General features: G+C 37.3%; 3 protein-coding genes and 1 long non-coding RNA gene across 4 annotated transcripts; 2 read left to right on the top strand and 2 right to left on the bottom strand.

Moving 5' to 3' along the window:
- Positions 1-1228, bottom strand: LOC149004390 (protein VASCULATURE COMPLEXITY AND CONNECTIVITY-like). Its single transcript, XM_089135557.1, has 3 exons — positions 1061-1228; positions 753-961; positions 1-322 (listed from the first exon to the last, which is right to left on the bottom strand). The coding sequence occupies exons 1-3, from the start codon at positions 1181-1183 to the stop codon at positions 106-108; spliced, it is 549 nt and encodes a 182-aa protein (XP_088991683.1). The 5' UTR covers positions 1184-1228; the 3' UTR covers positions 1-105.
- A 4096-nt stretch (positions 1229-5324) lies between these two features.
- On the bottom strand, positions 5325-7088 carry LOC149004391 (protein VASCULATURE COMPLEXITY AND CONNECTIVITY-like). Its single transcript, XM_089136074.1, has 3 exons — positions 6932-7088; positions 6606-6811; positions 5325-5591 (listed from the first exon to the last, which is right to left on the bottom strand). Exons 1-3 carry the CDS (start codon positions 7028-7030, stop codon positions 5348-5350), a joined length of 549 nt encoding a protein of 182 aa, XP_088992200.1. The 5' UTR covers positions 7031-7088; the 3' UTR covers positions 5325-5347.
- A 1585-nt stretch (positions 7089-8673) lies between these two features.
- On the top strand, positions 8674-16297 carry HSA32 (Aldolase-type TIM barrel family protein). The gene is made up of 5 exons (XM_089168832.1): positions 8674-8983; positions 14364-14555; positions 14655-14865; positions 15766-15989; positions 16094-16297. The coding sequence occupies exons 1-5, from the start codon at positions 8861-8863 to the stop codon at positions 16202-16204; spliced, it is 861 nt and encodes a 286-aa protein (XP_089024958.1). The 5' UTR covers positions 8674-8860; the 3' UTR covers positions 16205-16297.
- A 1211-nt stretch (positions 16298-17508) lies between these two features.
- LOC149004393 (uncharacterized) lies at positions 17509-20742 on the top strand. Its single transcript, XR_016175681.1, has 3 exons — positions 17509-17829; positions 19726-19901; positions 19997-20742. It is a non-coding gene; the product is annotated as an uncharacterized LOC149004393 (long non-coding RNA).
- Positions 20743-23930: the final 3188 nt, after the last annotated feature.

A 23930-nucleotide genomic window follows, 5' to 3' on the forward strand; every position in this document is an offset into this window, starting at 1 on the left:
TACATTCCCACACTTTCATTCATAACTGTTGAATTTATATTTATATTTACACTTACATTCCCGCACTTTCATTCATAGCTGTTGGATTTATATTTGCACACGTGGCTAGATCACAGCCGTGGCTACCGCAGATGACAATCCGGCATCACCCAGGGTAGCGTTAAAAGAAAAATAGAAAGCAATACAAAATAATCCATGAATAAAGCACAATATGCCTCCAATGCATAGCAAATGATGGTGTGAGAATCCACAAAAGTCTCTCGATCTTGAGTTTGCCAATGCTGCAATAACCAACATGGAGATTCCGACCACTGCTATGATCCTGATCATCACAACCAAATATTATTTGTCATGTATCGTATGATATATTAGGGTGAATTTATTGATCAGACCAAGCTCGGCCGGGTCGACTTGTAAAAACCCGATTAATCCAACCCAGCCCATCCTTAACTTAGGGCTTTCATGTATCAATCGAAGCTCACTATTAATAATATTAGAAAAGCCAACCCAGATTTAGTTTAGGCTTAGAAAAAACCAAGCCGGGTTTGAATTATCAGAACCAAATTGATAACTTACTCATAATTAGTAATATAGACAAATTAACCTGCATTTCCTGCTCCATGTAGTGGGAAAACCTTCCCAGGATCATGTCTTCTTGTGTTTTTAGTGCTACATCATTCAATTTCTCGTCTCATCTACAGTAACAAAGTTGATGATGACGATGAAAAAGCAAAGAACCAAGAGACACATACCATAAGACACAGATGCAAATCACTACAAATTGCTTGTTGCTTGAGGCGCCGGCGCTAGGAAGATGGTCTTTAATAATACACACAATAGCTCCCAGGAAGTTTACAATTACGTGTGCGAGAGCCAGAATTGATGCTGCAGCCAAACCTAGCCTGAACGCATCATGGCTTGGTTGTCTACACTCGAAAACCCACACCTTTTTATGCTTCGCCTGTAAATTTTTTAAGAGGACCAAGAAGGTGATGTTCATGCAGGGTTAAGAGAAGCTACATGTGAGTTTTGTCAGTTTAATTACTTAAAGCAAACTAACCTTGTTTTGTGTGATTTCTGCTTCGATGCCAAGTATTCCTGCTACAATGTCCAAGACAAGGATCAAAAGATAAACTATAGTAAAAGGAGAAAAGCAAGAATAGAGCCAAGGAAATCTTGCCATTCTTGCAGATTTGCAGTTCTAATCTGAAGAAATGGATGTGGAGGACAAGGAAATGGAGAAGATAGCTTTACTTCATTTATGAGGAAAGGGAGCTCTCCTCTTGTACTCCAGAGATCTAGATTTCTTTTTTTTTTTGGGTAATCTACTTAGATGAGTTGGAGGAGACTCTGGAGAATGGGAATAAAGTTCTAGAGTGTATGTAGAGACTCATTAATTCTCTTTTAGTGAGATGCATTCGGTTGTGATGAACATATAGTTTTCTTTCCTGTTTTTTGGGGATTCTCTAGGACAACTTTTGTCATTCTTACAAATTTGGAGCTTGGATCTGAAGGAAAGGAAGTGCTGGTGAAGGGAGGGATGGGCTTTCCCTCTTATATATGGAGAGAGCCCTTTAGCTCTAGAAATCTTTATGAGTTGAAGATTGGAGGATAGGAATCAAGTTCAAAGAGTGCATATGGGGGGACTGATCATGTAATGACCATTGGAAAGATGTGAGCTTAGCCGTGTTGAGCTTTCGTTTCTTCAATTTTGCTTCAGCACTGAGCTGCGAATGCTCTAGATCAAGCCATGTCGTCCAATTGAATGGGAACCCTTGATTAACACCATGTGGTATTTTGCTTGCTCTAAGGCTCTTTTTGGTATCAATTATCATTGTCTTTGAGAAATTTTCATTATTTTAAATTGCTTGGCATCAATTCTGAGTTTTTTAAATTAGAAAAACCCCAAAACCGCCTCTGAACTTTTCTTGCTCTCTCAAGTTCATCTACAGATTGATGGACTTCAATTCATTATCTCATTTGTGTAAGTTTACTTAAAGTTCTATAACTAAGATGAGGAAAATCTTCACCATTGTTTTGAGAACTAAAGCCTTTTCCTTCTTCTCTCCTTGTTTACTATCATGTAACTGTTCTTTATACCCAAATTATTTTAGTTTAGCTATTGATGTGTCCAAAAGTTCAGCCTCAACCATCTAGGTCTTTGAGGAATAATCTTGTACTTTTTATTTTAAATAGACATAATAGGATGAGAATGGCCCAGAGCCTAAGTAAAGAATCGGGAGGCCACCTCCGAGAGGTAAAAGCCAAACCGCCTATAAATCTGCTCTCACAAGTTCATCTACAGATTGATGGACGTGAATTGATATAATAATGAAGGGAAACGAAACCTTTTCTTCCCAAATACGCTTTTAGTTAGCACAATGATGCCAAAATCGCTTAACTATTTATATAGATTTTATCTCTCAATCCTGACCGTTGGATTTTTTTGCATCCTCCCTTGATCATCGTTGGATCTTTAGGATTTTACCATTTTTATTTGGAACTGTGGGTAGTTACCAATCTCGGCATTATTATGATTCGTGTACGTATCCCGAATTCTTTGAGATAATGTTTATATCTGTAACTCTAGTGTTCATCTTGCATACACCCGAAATCTTTGAGATAATGTTTATATCTGTAACTTTAGTGTTCATCTTCACGCAACCGATGGATTTTAATCCCAAACCGGTCCCGACCATGCCAAGGCCGTTACTAGCCGGGTTCAAAAACCCAATCATGGTTCAACTGGGTTCGGTATTATTTTGTCCACATCAAGCACCATGTGAAGTAGCTCCCTGTTTTCTGGCATTTAATTCGTTTTTATTTTAAATGCTAGGGTTTTTGCTCTAGCATCTAGAATGACGATTTTGAATGCCATTTTGGATCCTTTTAAGTACTTATAGGCCATCTCAGTTTGCAACTATTTCTATGTTTTTCTTTTTCCTTTTCCGTTGTAGAGCGAGAAGGAGCATTTTATTCTACTTGCTTCGTGTTCGCGTGTGCTTCTCATAGCTAGAATTATTACTGGTTTTTAACTCTTAAGCTTGATTTGGGAGAGAAAAGATGGTGGATTTGTTGCAGAGCTCAACTAGAAATATGTTTAATACGGCTGTGTGGGCTTTGAAGTTCAGTTTTCTTTCCATCGGATTCGTATCCACTGTTCTGTTACAAAAACACTCTGTTCGTTACTCTGTGAATGCCATCGTCGCTACCATTCCGTAACCATGGATCTCGTTTCGTTGTTGGTTAGCTCCTCAGTATGTGTACATCGTTGTTAATTTCATCATCATTAAGCTTCATCAAGTCTTCAGCATAAGAATTGGTTGATGAACAAAGAAGAAGCAGTCGTTGGAGCTGAGTCCGCAAAACCGAGTGATCTTGGCCATGGGCGAAGAATGAAAGTGAGATAACATTTCCGTTGAGGAAGCACGACACACATATTGTGTGGGCCTTTATAAGACTTATTGGGGGTCACATCTCTAAATTATTTTATTATATTAAGGAATAGATCTACATATATTTTGTGGGGCCCACACATATTTGAAAAAAATAGCTAAATTATTGATAGTGATATTATAATATATATATATATATATATATATATATATATATAAATATATATATAAATATAAGTATAGATATCCAGCTACATATATATTTGTCATATATATATATAAATACTAAATATGATATATATATAAATAAATATAGTATATAATATATATATTGACTTTAACCCTAAGAAGTTAGATGCAAGCTCAAATTTTCTTTGGTAGGAAATGTAAATCAAAATTTTTTTTTTCTTTTATTTTAAAATTGTTCTCAATATGGGGGAGGCGGCATATTGTGATATTTCACACGTGGGAAGATTAAAAAATTGGAAAAATTAAGTGAATTAATAGAAAAAACTAAAAATTTAAGGAATTAATATATTTTTTTTTAAATGGGGGGTGGCGCATGGCTCCTCGGACCCATTGTAGTTCCACCCTTGATCTTGGCTCTGATCATCAAAAAACCTTGACCGAGATATGGCCTGATTTGGAAGAAATTTCGATAGAGTCCATCGAGAAAGCATTGGTTTCTATTGAAAAATCATCGGTGACTTGGTCTGATATCTCTGCGTGATGGAATCAGATGAGAAAAAAATAGCGTCTCTCTCTGTTTCCTCTAACTTCTCTGTCAACAAAAAGTTGAAGACTTGTCGGATAATCGATGAATTGGAGGAGCGCCATAGAAGGCGGCGAAGGTACCAGAAAATCACAATGATACGTTAGATGCTACATGGAAAATGATCACCGAAGGGAAAGGATCACTGCAGCTGAAGAAGAGTGAGACATGGGATGTTTCACCTGTTGAGCCGAACTGGTCTACAGTTTTACTTCACTTAAAACAAGCAAAATACCACATGGTGTTAATCAACTGTTTCCATTTAATTGGACGACATGGCTTGATCTTGAGCATTCGTAGCTCAATGCTGCGCATTTAATGCGCAACACTAAAGCAAAATTGTTCCGTCTTAGGCTCTTTTATTTTTTTTATTTTTCACCTTTTTCTGCATTGGATGGATACCTTTCATGGGAGACAAGGAAAGTAGGGGATAATATGATACCTTGAGCTCGAATTTGGACTTATTTTTCATAATTTTCTTCTTTTTGTGTGTTGAGTTTAGTTTGTCCATTCAATTTACGCACATTTTAACTACATTCTCAGAGAGTAGCTTTTACATAGAATTCAAATATATGGAAGCTGCTAGGACTTTATTCCTGGCCTTGAAGAGATTCAAGTCTTGCTCTCATTCTATGAGACATTGATTTTTTTGCTAGTTTGGAGTTTTAAGTTTAGATGTATGTTTCATATATGGCTAAGTGATGACATCTATCAAGTTTTCTCTTCTTCACCTAATAAACGGAGTTTCTTGTTTTCTTTACCACCAAGTGTTTATTGATCATAGTATCAAAGAGGATGCAAGGTTGCATTGAATTTGTTTCCATCATTTACATTTGGCTTAGAAAATCAAAACAAGTGTCACGCATAACAGCATCAATATGTAGTTGAAAGCTTTATCATTATCAAAATTACCTAAAGCTCTATTGCATTGGTTGATTAGTCATCGACTTATTTACAAATATTCACACCATCATGATGAGAAATTTCATAAGACCAGGTACAGTTATATCATGTTAAATGTTGAGTAATATTAATCACAGTAAAAAACGAAATCATAAATTCTTTAATATCGATTCCAGTTACAGCAAGAGATTCTCCACAATTATTTGAAAAAAAAAAAAAGGAAAAAAGGAAAAGTTCAATTGACTGTAAAAATATTCAAGAACCCACCTAAGCAATCTTAAGGGACAGTGTGAGAATGAGAATGATGAGTTTGATGGTGAGCTACACCTGTGTGCCGGTTTTCTTCACCCATGGTAGCATTAGAAGAAACATAATAAGCGATACAAAATAATCCATGAATAAAGCACAATATGCCTCCAATGTATAACAAATGATGGTTTGAGAATCCACAAGAGTCTCTTGATCTTGAGTTTGCCAATGCTCCTATAACCAACATGGAGATTCCGACCCCTGCTATGATCCTGATCATCACAACAACCAAATATTATTTGGCTTTAACTCATGTATCGTATTATATATTAGGGAGAGGTGTTTTCGATATTTAACTAGTATGGAATAGATGCTCATTTTTGTCGGGATCTAGATCCTCTCCATCCAAGCCTCTCATCCTTCCTGTTTGTTCGAATGTTGGATATGCAAGGCATTGAATGAGAGGATGACAACCGAAAAAATGGAAAGGAATCACACTTTTTGAGAGTTTCAGCTATTTCTAAATGAGCTGATTCTATTTCAACATTTCATTCAAAAATTGAAATCTTACCCGTTCACTGTCTCAGTGTCTCCCATATGAGGATTGGATGGACAGGACAAAGGGCAATGTAGGACGGAGAGGATGCTTATCTCAGCGAAGTTCACATTAACCTTGACTCAAAGTCAGAAAATTTATACTGAAACATGATTTTTTTAGGTTTAGCTTGGCTCATGCCTATCCTGATTGACCTTGATCGGTCCAAGCTTGGCTGGCTGACTTTTATAGACCCGATTAGCCCCATTCAGCACTATCAGGTTGGATTGGGCCAAGGTCTAGATCTAGCCCAACCCAACCCACCTTAACTTAGGGAAATTGCTTGGGCGTTGCACAGCCCCTGTAGCGAACTGTCAAGATTGAGATCAAAACACATTTTTGATTTCGATCGTTTGCAACACAGCGTTGTGCAATAATTGTGCAGCACTGAAGTCAAACTCTTAACTTAGGGCTTGCATTTATCAATCGAAGCTCACCGTTAGTATTAGAAAAGCCAACCCAGATCTACTTTAGGTTTAGAAAAAACCAAGCCAGGCTTGGATCATCAGAATCAAATTGAGTAACTACTCATAATTAGTAATATAGACAATTAACCTCCATTTCCTGCTCCATGTAGTGGGAAAACTTTCCTATGTGTGCATGTGTTTTTAGTGCTACATTCAATTTCTCTTCTCATCTACAGTGACAAAGTTGATGATGATGAAAACGAAAAGAACCCAGAGACACATACCATAAGACAAAGAGGCAAATCACTGCAAATTGCCTGTTGATTGAGGCCCTCCGAAACTGGTCTTTGGAGAAAATACACACGCAGCCTCCCAGGAAGTGTACAATTATGTGTGCGAGAGCCAGAATTGATGCTGCAGCCAAACCTAGCCTGAACGCATCATGGCTTGGTTGTCTACACTCGAAAACCCACACCTTTTTATGCTTCGCCTGTAAATTTTTTTAAGAGGACCAAGAAGGTGATGTTCATGCAGGGTTAAGAGAAGCCATATGCGACTTTTGTCAATTTAATTATTTGCATTACATGCCCACAGCACAAAGCAGACTAACCTTGTTTTGTGTGATTTCTGCTTCGATGCCAAGTATTCCTGCTACAATGTCCAAGACAAGGATCAAAAGACAAATGAAGGCCCAAGCAGCTCTTGCCATTCTTGCAGATTTGGTGTTCTAATCTGAAGAAATGGATGTGGAGGATGAGGAGATGGAGAAGATGGGCTTTACTTCATTTATTAGGAAAGGGAGCTCTCCTCTTGTACTCCAGAGATCTAGATTTTTTTTTTCTTTTCTTTTTGGGTAATCTACTTAAACGAATTGGAGGAGACTATTGGGAATGGGAATAAAGTTCAAAGAGTGCATGTAGAGGTTCATTAATTCTCTCTTAATGAGATGCATTCGATTGTGATGAACACAGTTTTATTTTCTCCTCTTTTTGGATTTTTTTGGGACGAGTTTCTTCACTCATTCATTTACACTCACATAAGTGTCAGATCCACATGAGTGTAAGTGAACGGTGGAGGGGCACGTTGGGTGGAGAAGAACTTCATTAATAAGGAAAAGCCATACCAGACATTTATAAGAAAAATGGATCTTGCTAAACTAGGGTTGTCAATTTGCAATTTGAATCGTTAAAACTAAACCAAATCGGCCGTTATAGCCAGGAGGCCCAGGACCAGCTCAAACCAAATCTTAATGGGTTGTGTTTGGGCTAAGGGGGCAAAGCCCGAACTGTTTGGACGGGTTCGAGCCAGCCTCTGTGCGACCTATTAGTTTTACTAAAATATAGTTTTGAAGAGGTTTTAGTGGACTAGTTCTACTAGCCCTTTAGGTTTTTTTTTTTTTTTTTTTTGAGGCAGGCGAAGTGGAGGTCTTAATTCTCTACTAAGATATAGTTTTAGAGATAAGAGTTTTCTATCAATAACATCCACATTTATGACACATCCATATATTCAATTTTGAGCTTCAGTTGTCTAATATTAGGTTCAATTTTGAGCTTTAGATTTTTATTATATTTCAAATTTAACTTACACTGAGTGCCATCAAAATACTTTTTGTTTCAAATACTTTCTATTTTATGCTCAAAATTTATTGTTGAAAGTGAATAACAATATTTTGTAGTGGTCTCAAAACTGTCCCAACCCGAATCCAAACCGTTAACCAACCCAAACAACACTAAATTGAAACCATTATTTTGCAACTAGCTTGTGCTTGGGCTTGGTGTTTTTTAGCCCAAAACAGTTAAGCACAAACTGAAACAACCTCAAACTGTATTGTTGATACCTTAATGTTAGACCGGTGCGTCTGACATAATGTAGGTCACATACTCTTATGAGTGTAGATAAATGGGTGAAAGAGTAAGCTAAGTAGAGAACATCTTTACTAACAAGGACAGACAGTATCAAACTAATATAAGAAAAACCGAGCTTGCTAGACTGGTGCATCTGAAATAGTGGTGTCAATGGTACCTACTATTAGATGGATGCGATGTAGAAATTAGAATCTATTAAATCAAAACGACATTTTGAATGAAAAAAAAAAAAAATTTTAAAACTACACAAGTGATTTAGTGAAATTCAGGTGGCATCCATCTATATTGGGCACCACAGGGTTCACTGTATGAGAAGCATCAACTAGCCGGATCCGAAATCTGACATTTTGTTTATCCAACGTCTATAAAAGAAATCTAAATAATCGGTGGCATCAAGATGAGTTGGAATGTGGGACCCTATCTGTGGGTCCTGAACGTTACATTGTCGTTTAATTCCTGAAGTAGAAATTGGATGAGAAGAAGAGGCTAGACACCGTGTCCACCTTCCAGAACCAACTTCTAGCTTCCAGAGTCCCTCGACACCGCTCCAAGGGAGAAACAGCATTACAGTTCATGCTTTACCAGAAGAAGCGTTACGCGACCACAACTGAATCTTTGTGATCCTGATTCTGCTCTTTCTCTCCGTCTTCCATTTCGTAATCTCGTTCTGAATTATGTCGGCGTATCAATGGAAGAGCTTTTACGAGAACGAAGATCGACCGGAGAAGCCTCGGAGTTTTGGAGTCACCGAGATGAGGGGCCCTAATTACACAATTTTGACCCAAAATGTTCTGCAGGTGTGATCTTTATTCCCCTAAATAATAACTACTCATTTTGTTTCTCATTTGTAATCCCTGTGGAGCTTGTCCGAGTTTATATTATCATTAATTCTTCCTCTGTTTTTCGTCGTATGGGATTGAAGCATCTTATATTGACCCAGGTGCCAGTTGTTTCTGCTGAAGAGGATTCTTAAACTTTAGATGACTAGTTTTTGTTAAAAATGCTGTTCAATTTTATAATACTTCTTTATCAAACTTACTGGCCAAAAGAAATTACTTAAAATTCATTAAACTGGTTGAGCTTAGGTATCTAATGCTTTTCTGTGTAAAGTTTTCGAAGACTTGCACATATATATGTTAGTGAAGTTGAGATGATCAGCGCCATGGTCTTAAAACTTTATATCCAAATAGTTAGTAACGCAGGCAGATAGGAAGTTTGACCCCCGGGAAAAAGCTGATTGTTCCTAGTCATTGTAGCAGAGAGTGCTGGGATATGTGAATTAAGTTGTGGTTTTGTACATAGAGGCGATTATAGAGGATAAGGATTAGGTGGCTGCACTTAAGACCAATGAAATTGAGAATGTTAAGACTTATTTTAATGTATAACCTTCTTGGTTCTCTTTTTAAACATGTAATAACATCCCCTGTTAGGTTTTTTATTAAAATCTATATTATCTATATATTAAGTTTCAAAATTAGTTTTTGCATTTCTTTTATTTAATTGTTTTGTTTGTGTGTGGGACCCTTGAGGTAAGGGTGGTAATGAGGCACCATGAGTTAAGGAGGCCCTTCATGACCTTGGTTAAAGGAGGCCCTTCATGGCTTTGGTTATGAGGCTCTTCATGACATTGGTCATGGGTCTTAAAGGTCTTGATCATGGTGATGAGGTGGGCTAACTTGAATGGTGGAATTACTCAAATTCTAACTCTTGACCTTTATTTCTCATTTCAACTTCATGACCATTCATGGCCATTACCATGAGTGGGGGTTAAGGTCTTTGAATGGGTTAAAGCCTATTCATTCCAAAGAAGTGAATATGAGAGTTACTTCCCCAAGTAGTGGGGAGGTTAGGTCAAGGGGGTTTATTCACATTAGTGGAGGAGGGACAAACCATTGATTCTCCATTAGTGGAGAATTGATTATCCCCTTGTGGGGAGGTGTGGTTTGGGCCTATATAAACCCAACTCTTCCTTGCATATTGTGTGCTATTGTGACTCTCCTCACTCACATTATTTGTTTTACAAAGTTCATTCTTCTTGAGTTGTCTAAGTGTTGTGCTCTAGCTTTTGGCTCCTTTAAGGGACTAGAAGAACTACCTCATCTTCTAGTTGGAGGTTGCTTTATCTTGGAGGTGGTGGTGCGAAGAACCCTGGTAGTAGGGTGCATCAATTACCAAAGACAGATCAAGGTGTGACTCAACCCACAATCGGTGGCGTCGGTTGCAACTCGAGCCTTCAAATTTGCTAAAGACGATCTTCATCTCTCAATTGTATTACGATTTCATCTTTGTATGTTTGAAGAATTTGTAATACAATTACCCCAACATCCCCACATATATTTTATATAAAAAAAGGAGACAGACTTTTCTGTTCCTCTCCTCATAACAAGGAGGCGGATGGGTTCTCTTTGTAAAGAAATTATAATATACCACATATGTTCTGTATTAAAAAATGGGACAGTTTTCTGTCCAAGAGTATGGCTAAGCCAGCACTTTGATTAGTCTATCTCTCTCCTCCTCAAATGCTATTGGTGGCAGTCCCAGACAAAGTTCTTTTAGATGTTCCATGAGTAGTCTTGATTGTTTGAGCCTTTGTAATCATGTGAGCCAATTGCCAATGAGAGGTTAGTCTAGCGGTAAAAGACCCGCCCTCCCACAGGGAGGTCATGGGTTTGCACCCACTCGGCGGCATATAGAAGTAAACATTTAATTTCTGCATTAATATATAAAAAGCTACCTTGAGGATGTAATCGTGGCTAGCACAAGCTAGCCCGATGAACCTCAGATCCAAAAAAAAATATCATGTGAGCCAATTATTATTGTTAGAAGGAAAATCTCGAAGATCCCGTGGCATTAGTTAGCGCCAGCACAAGATCTCATGGATCTCATCCTTGGTCTTATTTTGAAAGTTTTGCCTCATAAAAGGCTGGTGTATTCTCTCTCAATCTGCAATACAATATTCAGCCCCTCTTCCTTTCTTTTCTCTTCTTCTCCATCTTTATCTCCATATTTTGGTTGAAATCATTATTATTGTTGTTATTATTATTATAATATCATTATTTAGACATTACAAATTAATACCAATGATTTCTTCATTAGTATATACTGCCTTGATATACTATGCTGCAGGCGTATATGCGCTCTTTACCATTATAAACTTTATTCTTTGCTTTTGACTATTGTAATGAACTGACATAGATGGCATAGGCTTTAACCATAAGGGGATAACCATCGTTAGTTTTCTTAAACATTAGGATTCATCATCGACATTATCTAAAGCCACAGACTCTGTTTTCTGTTTTGAATCCTGTTCCACCTACTTTAACAATTTTCCATGAATTTGCTTCATTATCAAGTCTGAATGCATACCTACCAGTTGTCAAGGATTCCTTAGTATCCAAACTTCAGTTTGCATCATGGTACTCTTTAGACACTGTTGAGATACCACTGTGGTGTAAGCTGTACCTCATCAAGCTTACTAGAGCGTACCTCATTGCTATACCTCATTCAAGTGGAGCATTGGTTGTTATCAGACACCTTATTTAGTTCAGCTTCATAGTAGCATGGATCATTAATAGAGACTGCGTTCCCAAGTTGTAATTATGATAGTGTTCTAGATGAGATGGTTGCAAAGTCTTCTTCATGTTTTATTGAATTCTTCCTCTTCTGCTTCAGACTAACTCAGGGCATGCGGTTGACTGGGTTAACCCCTTACTGCTGCTGTTATTTCTTCAAATAAGAATTCCAAGTTCTTACTTGCATTATGTGTTTCTCAGCAATCTGAACCCACTTGAGAAAGAGTTAAAGATTCCAGAGATTCTAACTGTGTGGTTTACAAAATTCTGAGGCACATTCTTCAATCCTTGAGGTTGAGTTGTCAATTCCTGTTTCGCAAAATTTCGTGGTTGCCAATTATGCATGAGATCCTTCTCTTGCTGTAAGAATTTCCCTTTCTTGATTGGGGCTATGCAACAACTATGTTTTGGTTGGATTTGTGAAGTGTTCCATGTTCCTTTTTCTCTCTTCCTGCAATAATGGTGAAGTTGCAGTAAGAAGTTTAATGAGGATGATGAATGATGATGCTTTTGACAGGAAATACTGTTTTTCAAGAAAAAAAGGTTAACACAAAAAGGGAGATGAACATTTCTCTAAATCAAATCAGCTCGATTCACGGTTTTGCAATCTGCCCATTGACATGTGATGGAAAGTTTTCAAATTTTTGTATGCTTTTCAGCTATTAGATAAGATAATTCTTTCACCCTTCGGCAGATTCTATTTGTTAAACAGTGCTAAAGTGATTATTGGTAGAGAAGTTATAAAATTACTAGTGCCCATGGTACAATTTTAATGGTATTTGCATAACTGTGAGAAATACTTGTGTTTCATGATGGCTTGAAACGAAACCCTATACTGTATGATGGACTGTATGTGTTTTGACAATTTTCAAGGTTTTGCTCAAATTTCAGTCAAGTGTTTAATTTTGCCAAAATTTGACCATGCTGGCAATACCACATTTCATATGAATAGATCTAATTTTCGATCCATTTCTCCCCCCCCCCTCCCGGTTTTGACTCAGAAGATAGGAAAACCGAGTTTTGCTGCTTTTTTGGTGAAAGTACTGCTGTACTAGGTTTGGGACAAGGATTTCAACAGTAGAGGAATAGAGTGGTAGTCATGATTTGCTGACATGTCGGATCATCTGTGCAAGATTCGAATTTGATGATATATCACCTTCTCCAAAAACTAAAATTTGCAAAATTATTGGTTTAATAGACTTGGTAGTTGGCATTCCAGTGGTTTTGGTCATGCTTGGACCTCGATGTGGTACTAGGAGGATAGAACTCTGGGATAGGCATAAGCGTGACTTTTTTTGGTACTCTGATTTGAAATGAATTACTATTGGATGTATGGCAATGTTGCATGTTTAACTTATTTTGCTTGATTGATGTGTTTAGAATTAAACATTGGGTGGCTGCTATATTAGAGAATGTATACCACATACAGTGGTGTAGTCAGAAGTCAAATTATCATTATGAGTGTTATTTTTAAGATCTAAGGGTTTCACTGTGTTTGAAGGAAATTGGGATTTCTACCATAGATACCAAGAAGGGAAAAAGCGAAAAATTGAGTCTCACTGTGTGAGACGTGCGTGCATGCCGCCTGCACTCTTAGTCAGGTAATAGGGGCTTTCCCAGATTTATGTAATATTCGAAAAGAAAATTGGAATGTAAAAAGGGCAGTACTGTCATATAAGTTGAGGAGTTTTTACTCTAATAACACATTCGTGAAGTGAGCATTTATGAATAAAGCTTGGCTCTGATCTCTAGCGACACAGGTCATGATTCTCCAATTACTTCCACTAAGTAATTACAAGTATTTCTTCTTCCTCTGCCAGATAGATTTGTTATCTTCCCACTTCCTGGTATTCCATTTGACGACTGGACTCAGAGAAATCAGTTTTCACTTTGTAAGAGAAAAAAGTTAGTTTATGAGGATCTAGAGACTCGTTTCAGTTATTTTTAATATGAGATAGGAGACATCATGACAAAGGGGATTTTTCCCCATAATTCAATTTTCTGTATGACAAATTAATGAAGATATCCCCCTCTTGCTTTATAGTGCATGTATGAGAAATGATGATTAAATTGAACAACTAATTTTTCAAGCAGAGGGGATACTTGGACATTGGAAGTGGTGGTACTAGTATGTTTGTGTATGTCTCTGTGGAATAGGGTTATGAGAGATTTGAAAGGGGGCTAGGTATATGGTTATGTTCAATGGTATTGGTCCTTTAATATAGGAAGGAACATTGCTGGTAATATTATGAACCCGAACAGTAGGTTTTGGAAATCCATATCTTTTCTTTTTTATTGTTTTGGGTTTTTATTTTTTTATCTTTTGTGTGGGAGAAAAGGTGTGGAGGGGTGGGGGGGACTCTTGTGTGTGTGGAAAGGAATGTATTCCAGTTTCTAGAAGTCAAATTGTTGGAAATGCAACAAACCATACCCCAGGTTTTGGTTTTTCATTTTACTTTGTTAGCTTTTTTGGCAATCATGGGGATCTTCAGGTTTTGACCATTACTGTTAGCTGTGTATTTGGTTCATTATATTCACTATTAAGTTAATTCTGGTAAGTGAAATCTCTCCTACTGATTCTGATGCTTGTTTAGTGCCATTGCAGGACATTTTAGAGTCTATGGGACCATTCGTTGATGGTTTGAAGTTCTCGGGGGGCTCTCACAGTCTGATGCCAAAGCAGTTTATGAAAGAAATAACTGACATGGCCCACAAACATGATGTCTATGTCAGTACTGGTGACTGGGCTGAACATTTGCTTCACAAAGGGCCATCTGCTTTTAAACAATATCTCGAGGTTTGTTGAAGTAGAAGTCTTGTCTCGTTTCTTTGCTTCTCTTGGATTTGTATTTAGATTTTTGTTCAATTAATTTTCTTTTCTTACTCATCCTTGCAGGAATGTAAGAATTTGGGATTTGACACAATTGAGCTGAATGTTGGTTCTCTTAAAGTTCCAGAAGATGCTCTATTGAGATTTGTACGCATGATAAAAAGTGGTGGCCTGAGAGCCAAGCCTCAGTTTGCTCTGAAGTTTGACAAGTCTGACATATCAACCATTGGGGATAGAGCATTTGGGGCATATGTAGTTCCAATTCCGCAAACATTTGGTACTCCTAAACTTTATTTGTGATATTATACTTTTATGTTACAAAAACAATCTACTTTGATGTATCTTCTAGATTGCTATCCCTTTCCCACCCCATATTGCCGACAACCCCAGAAATAGGTTCATTGTTAGTTTCTGGGGTCTCAGCTGCTCTCTCATCCCCCCTTGAGTTTGGTGCCCCCCCCCCCCCCCGGCGGCGTTCGGCTCCTTTGTAATCTTTTCTTGTTGTGTTGCTTGTTGCTTTTAATATATTATTTATTCATACAAAAAAAAAACAATTGACTACTAACAATCTAGTACCATCAGGAGTACTAGTATTGGTTAGAATCTTGGAATGCATTTCAGTATGTGTTGGTCTCTCCAAATTCCTTTTTGCATTTCTTCTTTTTTCCTTTGGAGTTGAGATGATCATCATTGAAAATACCAAAAGATAGTGGTGGTCTGCATTAAGGATTAAGGGACACTGGGGGACTATAAAGGGCATTTATGATGATCATTTTTCTTTTCTTTTAAGACTTACATGGGAAACTCTGTTTCCATGCTAGGCAGTCTCAAAATATCTTTGCCATCACTTTTTGTTGGCATCATTCCTTATTTTTTTTCAACCCTATCAAAGTATCTGCTATGAGATGATCATTTTTCTTGTCTTAAGACTTACATGGGAAACTCTGTTTCCATGCTAGGCAGTCTCAAAAGATCTTTGCCATCACTTTTTGTTGGCATCATTCCTTATTTTTTTGAACCCTATCCAAGTGTTTGCTATGAGATGTGTTGTTCTTTATTCCATTTTAAGTCCATTTTGGGTTGGACTTGATCTTTCTGATTTGTAGCTGGTTTTGGGAGATGTTAATATACCAAGTAAAATTTTTCTCTCTTAATTACTTATGTTCTTTTTATACAGAAACTGTTGAAGATGTGGACTTCTTGATCAGAAGGGCAGAAAGATGTTTGGAAGCCGGTGCAGACATGATCATGATTGATGCGGATGATGTTTGTAAACATCCTGAATCTCTCCGGGCAGACATTGTTGCAAAGATCATAGGTCGCCTGGGACTTGGGAGAACTATGTTTGAAGTACCAAACCTAAAAGCCTCTGAGTGGTTTGTTGAACGTTATGGACCAAGAGTACTGTTCTCGCTCTGAAATTCTCTTTCCTTGTTTGTATGTTCTTTGGGATGCTATCTCTTTAACAAATTGTGCATTATTTTCATCATGATATTTATTTTCAGGTCAATCTATTTGTGGATCATTCCCAAGTGACGGATTTGGAGCGCCTTCGAGGTCGAAGATTGGGCAAAAACCACACATCCATCCTCAGTCCGTCGTTTTTTCTGCTGTGAACTGGATGCCCTCATCGGTGTAACTAAACTATAGATTTATGCATTAACCCAGAAAAACTAGAGACCTATGCTGCTAGTGTGTGTGTGTTTTTTTTTTTTGGTTGGGGGGGGGGGGGGGTTGTAAGAATATATGTTGCTGGTGTTATGAGTCAACATGGTGTTCTGTTACATGGAGAAATGCAAGATTTGTCAGTTTTGGGTTATGTTTTCTGAGAACTAGTCACAGTATGTTTCACTTAACAAAACTTGAAGTTTGGGTAACAAACAAGGAGGAGACGATTTCTGGGAAAATCAAATGTAAAAGTTGTAAGGAGGGGAAATTTTTAGGAAATAGGATTTAAGTCAAGGGAACGACAGAGATTTTCCTTTTCTAGATTGGACATCTTCGTTGGGGGCAATGGTGGTTGCCACAAGAAACGCGGAAGCACTTCATCTAATCAGAAACCTGAAGCCATATGAATGTTGGTTGGAGGGTAATTCTTCGATTAGTAAGTGTAAATTTGCTTCAGTGCTGTGTAATTAAATGGTCTACAGCAAAACTTGTGGGTGAAAAGAAATTTTGACAACTTGTTTTGATTTATCTTATAAAGTTTTAACTATAAAAGGAATGGTTGAGATTTTGTTTCGATCACAAGTTTCAATCTTGACCGTAGGCTAAACATTTCAACATAGTAAAGTTTTAGTAAGTGAGGTTAAGGAGATTTTTGTTGGTGCCGGCAAGGACATCAATCGGTGCAGCCGCTGCAGCGTTTTAGTTTGACACCTACATTACGTGATCCAAGTAAGTTTAGACGTTGTGGTACTTCAGTAATTTACAAAATGCGAAGTACAAACTTTCATAAATATCAAAAGTTCGTCTCTAATTTAATTAAATTCATAAATGATAATTCACTAGAACCATTAGATTAAGTCTCGCCAGATGTCAAAACTCAAAAATGCTCTGCGCAGAAGCGGAACCGTGGTAGATTTTGTTACTTTTATTTTTTTTGTCAACAATTTATGTATTTATTTATGAGACCATAAGTTAGATTAGACTCTCCAAACACTAATCTAGGAGGATAGAAAAGAACCGCTCCCCATAAAGGGTTTTGCTTCAGAGCTGCGCATTTAATGCGCAGCTCTGAGCTGCGAACGGTGGAGATGAAGCCACATCCACAGGTTTGATAATAACCGTTGATTTTAAACATGTGAGATTTGAGGTGTTTTAAGTGAATTAACCGTTTGCTAGACCGGTTCGGCTCAATTCCATTTAAACCAAACCGATTTCAAAAAGTGCGAACCAATGCATTTTGAAATGCAAAAATCGAGGGAAACTTACCTCCTCTTCTTCATTCTGAAAATTGAAAAGCGAGGAGAGAGAGAGTCTGTGAACGTGAGAAAGAGAAAGAGAAAGAGAGCTGGTCCGTTTAGATGAGGGTTTCGACGACGACGAGTTATCCTGCTTCAGACGACGACGAGATTTATTGCTTCCAGTTGAAACCTGGTGTGAACCTGACCGTGTGATGGAGAGAAAGAGAGAGGTTAGGGTTCGAACGACATTTGTGTTGCGTTCTCGTCCTGCATCTGCTTCTTCATTCTCAAATAACCGAACGAGAGAGATCTGCGAACGGTGATTTACTGCAACGGTAAGGACACAGAGGGTCTTTATCTCATCGAAGTTTGAGGGTACTCATCGGCTCTCTTCTATGGGCTTTTAAATTTTCTTAAAAGTCGTGAAATCTTAAAGCTTTGTCTTTGAACCTTACTTTAAATAGCCTTTGATTTAGTCATTCTCTTAAATTTTCTTGAAGTTTGAGGGTCCTGCTTAGTGTCAACCACTTCTATTGACTCTGGTATTATTCTGTTCTTTTCTGATATATGATTTGGTTAAGATTGCATTCATTTAACCAGTATTATATAGGAAGACACCTGAAATGCATTATTACTTGTCAGATGATATCGGGTTTGTCTGTGATGAGATACTGCCTGTACGTTGATTCCAACTTATGGTTCAATATGAGTATTGTTGTAGCCTGATGTCAAGTTATCAAAACAGCCTCTCAGCAAAAATTGTTGGGATAAGGTTACATAGGAGAATTACACCCTCTGCTGGGGATTCGCTTGTGCGGAAGCCTTTGGTACCGGATTCGCCCTTTTATGAGTATTGCTTGTCATATATCAATTAAAGCACAACATCAAGTGTAAAATTGGCATCTGTGGCCTCGGCAACTGAGTATTATGTTTGAGCTATTTTACTCCTGGTGAATGGCTACTTTCTACCACGTTCCTTGCACATCTGTGCTTGTGCATTTGGCTTTCCTTTTATGAAAGCACACGATAACCAACTGGATACCTTGGTGGGGGGGGGGGTATCTTGAAAAGTCTGAAAATTCGAGAATTAGAAAACAGGGGCGGATGGAGGCTGCTAAATACTTGGAAGGCGGAACCTTATGGAGCTCAAGAGCATTGGGTTGAATGGTGATGGAATTTTGAAGCCTTTGAATTCAGCTACAGTAAGGAATGTTATGTTTTATTGGCTTTCTCTAGCCCAATTAGCAAAATTGATTCCAATCTGCTGATGTCTATGGCAGTATCACAGGGGTTTTACTTTTAGAGAGGTTAGCTCCAGATCTCTTTGTTTTGTCTTCTCCACTTTATTTGTTCTTGGAAACTTTCTTGCAAAGTTGTTTCTGCATTCTTTTATCAGTACTTTGCTGATCAGATTACTGCATGTGATTTTGATAAGCTTCATGAATTTTCTACGTCATAGTTGTTGGAGGATTTCTCTTCTAATGTAGTTTATATTCTATTTGAATTTTGTGTGACTTCCATAACCAAAATTCATCTGTTGAAAGCTTGGAATTCATTGCAATTCTGTATGAATGTCTCTCGTTCCATTTGTAATATTAAATTATCTTTTGAGACGCTGCATAACCTGAGTAATCAGTATTAGAAGGTTTCAACGCTCACATAATCTTTATTTTTAATGCTGTTGAAGTGGTATTTGGCTTTGGTCTTATCTTTCTGCTGCTTCTGAGTTTGAGAATTGTCTAATATTGCTCCCATTTGTATGTTCGTCTTATTATACGAAATCATGAAATCCCACTACATCATAAGCATTCATCTTTTGAACATTAAATTTCTTGCTGGCATCACTGCCTAAGAATGCTTAATCTATTAGGGAATGGTATAGGTATGCTCTAATTATCCTACTAAAGCTGGGGGGAATGATTTTTCTCTTCAATGATAAATATTAGGAATATGCTTTACCTAGCAGAGCAGATGCTGTCTCATACAATTCATATCTCTATTCTACATTTTTCCAATGAAGATAACTGCTGGTGCTCTTCCACGGGGCCTTCATGTATTAAATCTGTCTAAAAATAATATTTCCATCATTGAAGGCCTTCGTGAACTTACACACTTGACTGGATCTGAGCTATAATTGGATTTTCAAAACTGGTCATGGTAAGACGTATTGAATTTGGGTTTTCATGTTAGAAGTTTTTTTATTTAATGTTCTTTTGTATATCCTTCTTCAGGGCCATATTTGTGTCCGTTCATGATTTGGGGTGGAAAGAAAAGTTTGAACTGGGGGTGGGGATTCTAAAACAGAAAATAAAAAGAATGACTGGGGAAATGATGGTTTAAGGCAAGCAAGACTACAGAAGGTTCATAAATTCAGTTCTGTGGTTGTTTATTTCCTCAGTAGCTTCAGGTTAGTTGTGTCTCTTTAACTCTCTTCTCTTTGGTATATGATGGGTTTTTTTATTCATATGCTAGAGTAATATATAATCAAAACCCTCATTTCAGATTCTGCCATCAAGATGACATCCAGTGGTTAACTAATTACCGAAGAAACAAAGAAAGCTTGGATTATTCTGGCTGTTTCATTGTTTGCCAGTTTTTTATGGTGTTTCTCATAGTGACTCCGGTTGCGCATGTCTGATTTTGATGCGTTCCGCCGGCGTATTATGCACATCTGGCTGCACTCAGAGCACGCTTCTATATGGAGCTGGAGATATCCGACAGCGGGTGAATGACAAGTGGTGCAGCAGCGGCCTGTGCAGGTGTTGGTAGTGGTGGTCGTAGTACACGAATCACAGGTGCCAGTGTTGCTGTCCGAACACTCCCTACCCTCAAGGACAATGTGAAGAGGGTTATGTTCTATTGTTAGACAAGATGGTCATGGTCGTGGTCGTCACAAGAGGGTGCACCGGTTTTTGCATCGCATTGGAGAAATATTTCGGAGGTCATGCTATCAAAGCCCTTCGGAGTTGTCTACAAGGTCAAACATTTTCCAGTGAAGGAGATGAAGGCAATAAATAGTTTTGGTCATGAGGTCATGCTATCAAAGCCCTTGGAGTTGTCTATTGATATAATATATTTTACTAGAAAATGTAATGTTCTTAGTGGCTCAAACCTATTCCTTGTAAAGGTTGTAATTGCACTATATTTTAGTTTTTATACCTAGATTCTTACTGGGCTAGGATTTTGGAATTGAGTCATCAAACAATTATAAGATTTAACCCTTCAATCCAAGTTCTAACCATAGCATTCTTGACATATCTAGATAATCAAGATTATCAAGATTAGATTTTGATTTAAATCCATAGCAATGATGCTTGCAATGCAGGAAAAGATACTATTTCTTGAACCAACAATTTGTTAAGAAGATATGTGATTCATCCATGGCAAAAGGAGGGGAAAATTTTTAAAGAAAAAATAAAACGGCATCACGCCGTTTTACATCTAAGACCATGCTTTAGTGAAACGGCATAGTGTTGTTTCACGAAAAAGGAAGTAATGAAAAGGGCCTGTGAAACAGCCTTTAAAATTTAAAGGTTATGCCAAAGTGAAAGGGGAGAAATGGAAGAGAATGAAAAGGTGATGTTTTAAAGTGTTAAAGGCAACAAAATACAAGACTAAGCAATAGTGAGGGGAGAAAGAAGAGGATGAAAAGGGCCTGTGAAAAGTATGAAAGTGAAAGGCATGGTGAAAGCCTTTAAATAAAAGCCAAAAAAAGGGCCAAAAAAAGGTATGCCAAAGTGAAATGGGGGCAGAAAAAAGCAGCAAAGAAGGAAAGATGAAAGGGAAAGACAGCTTAAATAAAGGAGGAAAGGAAAACAAAGAAAGGAGATTCGGAGTGGATTAAAAAGCAAACAGCGACAAAAAAGGAAAGAGTTACATTCATAGGCAACACCACAGAATTTCAAGAAAAAGCTATCAGAAGTATATAAAATGAAAAAACACGAAGTTGAATGACATCAAGAAGTGAGCAAAAACAGCCTAGAACGAAATAGAAAAAAACATATAAGAACTTGAACTATAAAGTCATAGAGCAGAAAATCTATAGACAAGAAATGAAGTGCAGAGGAATCAAAAGAACAGTCAGAATGATGAAAATTGTAATATTCAAACAAAAACATTCAAATAGAAATGTTAAAACAAAGCATACTTTGATCTTAAAAACAAAAAAAAAAAGTGGAAGAAGAGAAATAAAAATGAATAGAGCGGAGTGTGGGGGAGAAAAAACACAGAAACAAAATAATGGGTCCAGCCCGGAGTAAACGCGCATGGGTAAACCACAGTGATGTCCAAAAAGTCGAAGGCTCTGAAACAGGATTTTAAGAAGCCAGAAGTCAGGGCAAGAAGCCAACCAGGAACAAAGATAAACCATGAGAGTCACAAAGAGTCAGAACATGATGAGAAGATGGAAAGAGCCAGTTTTAGAAAAACTACAAGTATAATTTATACATTTTCATATAGAAAAAAGTACTACGCTGCATGTTTTTGAATACAAAAATAAAAACCAAACATACAAAACCAGGTAGTTTACAGGAGATTCTCACATGATTCCATTTAAGAAAAGACGTACCTAGATGTTATAGATGCTTATCAAGATAAATTCTATGGTAAAAAAGAGAGAGGTTAAGATGTTATCAAGAGAAATCTATGGTTCCACACAATAAAAACAAAGAAAGTTTCTGAGCTAAACAAAGCCTTAGGTCCTCCAAAGCATGTAGAGAAGCATAGATGCCTAATTACACCCTTTCTTGAGACACTACTCAGGGTTTGGAAAAACGAACCGTACCAAGTCACTCTTCAACCATGAATTTGGACATTCCACAAATCAAGTATTTTGTCACCATCAAAACGTAAGTGTCAAAGGATCAACCATCAGAAACAAGAACTAGGGACCTCTCTTTCCTTTCCAGATACTTCCCTTGAAAAAGAGTCAATATGAACACCAGTAACTTGGGACTCGATAAAGAAAGAAATATCATCAGAGATATTGTCTCAAGATGCTTAATGGCAAGTAAAGCTCAAGTAAGAAAAGATAAGAGTAGCAATGAAATTTTATACCTACATGATGAAGCAAAAGCCCCTTAGATCACAGCATAAAGAAAATGCTCATTCCCAGACCATAAAGTTTGTGTGTTACTGGGTAGTGTATGCATGACAGTTGATCTTCAATAGGACATCCTGTTAAAACAGTTGGAACAGCATCAGGGATAGTTTCTAGGGTGTCTACAACATTTCCATTTCCATTTGGAGCTTCATTAGTAGCGCATTAACAAATGACACATTAAGAGAGTTAAGTGGGAAATCTAAAGTCCATAGAACTTGCAAGGATAAAGTGTGAGACGCTGGCAAAACATCAAACTAGATTATACGTGAAATGGAAAAGATTGCTGCTTGGTTGCATGGCTACTATACAGACACAGAGAAAAATTACAAGCCCCTAGAAGTTAAAAACCCATCAGTGAGAGACATGCCTCATTGGCTCCTGTGCTGGTGAAGGCTACGCAACCAAGCAACAATCTCTTGTCCATAGAAGAAACATTATAAAAAGCATCCAATAGTAGAGTAATTTGGCCCCCCAAAAGAAAAAGAAAAAAAAAAATTTATGTGACTTACATCTTCCTAACTCAAGAATGGTTCATTTGAAGGCTTATACACTATATGATCACTTGAACCTAGATTTCCTAAAATTGGTTGGGGTGGAAAAATAAAACTCATGATGCAACGATACCTATCATGTGCTTAAAGATTTGAGCAAAAACTGAAAGTTGCATCTGTAGTCAATCCCCTTCTGAAGATATCTCAGACAGAGAATTCCCCTTGCTCTACAGAAGGTTAAAAAAAAGCCATGGATAATACCATATACCATTATTTGCTAGTTTTGACTATTGAGTCAATAAGAATACAATGATGAAACTACAAAAGAGCAAATAAAAATATATTTCTAGACACCCCACGCTTCTTTTTTGTAATTGATAAAAAGTTGGGAAGTAAAAGTAAAAATTTCTAAAATAAGAAAAAAAAAAATGCAAAATTTTAACTCAGATTTTATAAGAATAGTAGATTCCCATTCAACTTAATGCCCTACTGCTTCACATCAAAGGACATTGGTGATTAATCAATCATTAATCATAACAGGAAATGACAAGGAAGTGGGAGTTGTTTTCTTTGAAGTCTGAATAAGACTTGTTCATTGCGTTTAGAGGGAATATAGAGGAATGGGGTGGGGGTACAAACATAAAGGAAGAAAAATATCAAATAGAATAGGAATTCCAAGAATGATGAGCCTCAAAGTTTCTCCTTAAGTTCAGCTATTAAAGTCCAAGTTTGAGAAAAAAGGTAAACACAAAGACCACAAACAAAAGCATCAAGGTTCATCCAGAATTAACATAAATCAGCACTCATTTGGCAACAAAGAAATTATTGAATGATAAAAAGAAAT

Source organism: Hakea prostrata, chromosome 9 (genome assembly GCF_041222555.1).
Source record: "Hakea prostrata isolate BN-2017 chromosome 9, UWA_Hpros_2, whole genome shotgun sequence".
Taxonomy (NCBI): Eukaryota; Viridiplantae; Streptophyta; class Magnoliopsida; order Proteales; family Proteaceae; genus Hakea; species Hakea prostrata.

What these genes read in the sequence shown, in the direction of transcription:
- LOC149004390 (XM_089135557.1), bottom strand. Translation starts at nt 1,183, where the DNA reads ATGGCAAGATTTCCTTGGCTCTATTCTTGCTTTTCTCCTTTTACTATA. An exon ending in CAGAAATCACACAAAACAAG is followed by an intron (nt 962 to 1,060) that starts GTTAGTTTGCTT and finishes AAAAATTTACAG; the next exon opens with GCGAAGCATAAAAAGGTGTG. An exon ending in ATTTGCATCTGTGTCTTATG is followed by an intron (nt 323 to 752) that starts GTATGTGTCTCT and finishes TGTGATGATCAG; the next exon opens with GATCATAGCAGTGGTCGGAA.
- LOC149004391 (XM_089136074.1), bottom strand. Translation starts at nt 7,030, where the DNA reads ATGGCAAGAGCTGCTTGGGCCTTCATTTGTCTTTTGATCCTTGTCTTG. An exon ending in CAGAAATCACACAAAACAAG is followed by an intron (nt 6,812 to 6,931) that starts GTTAGTCTGCTT and finishes AAAAATTTACAG; the next exon opens with GCGAAGCATAAAAAGGTGTG. An exon ending in ATTTGCCTCTTTGTCTTATG is followed by an intron (nt 5,592 to 6,605) that starts GTATGTGTCTCT and finishes TGTGATGATCAG; the next exon opens with GATCATAGCAGGGGTCGGAA.
- HSA32 (XM_089168832.1), top strand. Translation starts at nt 8,861, where the DNA reads ATGTCGGCGTATCAATGGAAGAGCTTTTACGAGAACGAAGATCGACCG. An exon ending in TGACCCAAAATGTTCTGCAG is followed by an intron (nt 8,984 to 14,363) that starts GTGTGATCTTTA and finishes GTGCCATTGCAG; the next exon opens with GACATTTTAGAGTCTATGGG. An exon ending in TCCAATTCCGCAAACATTTG is followed by an intron (nt 14,866 to 15,765) that starts GTACTCCTAAAC and finishes CTTTTTATACAG; the next exon opens with AAACTGTTGAAGATGTGGAC.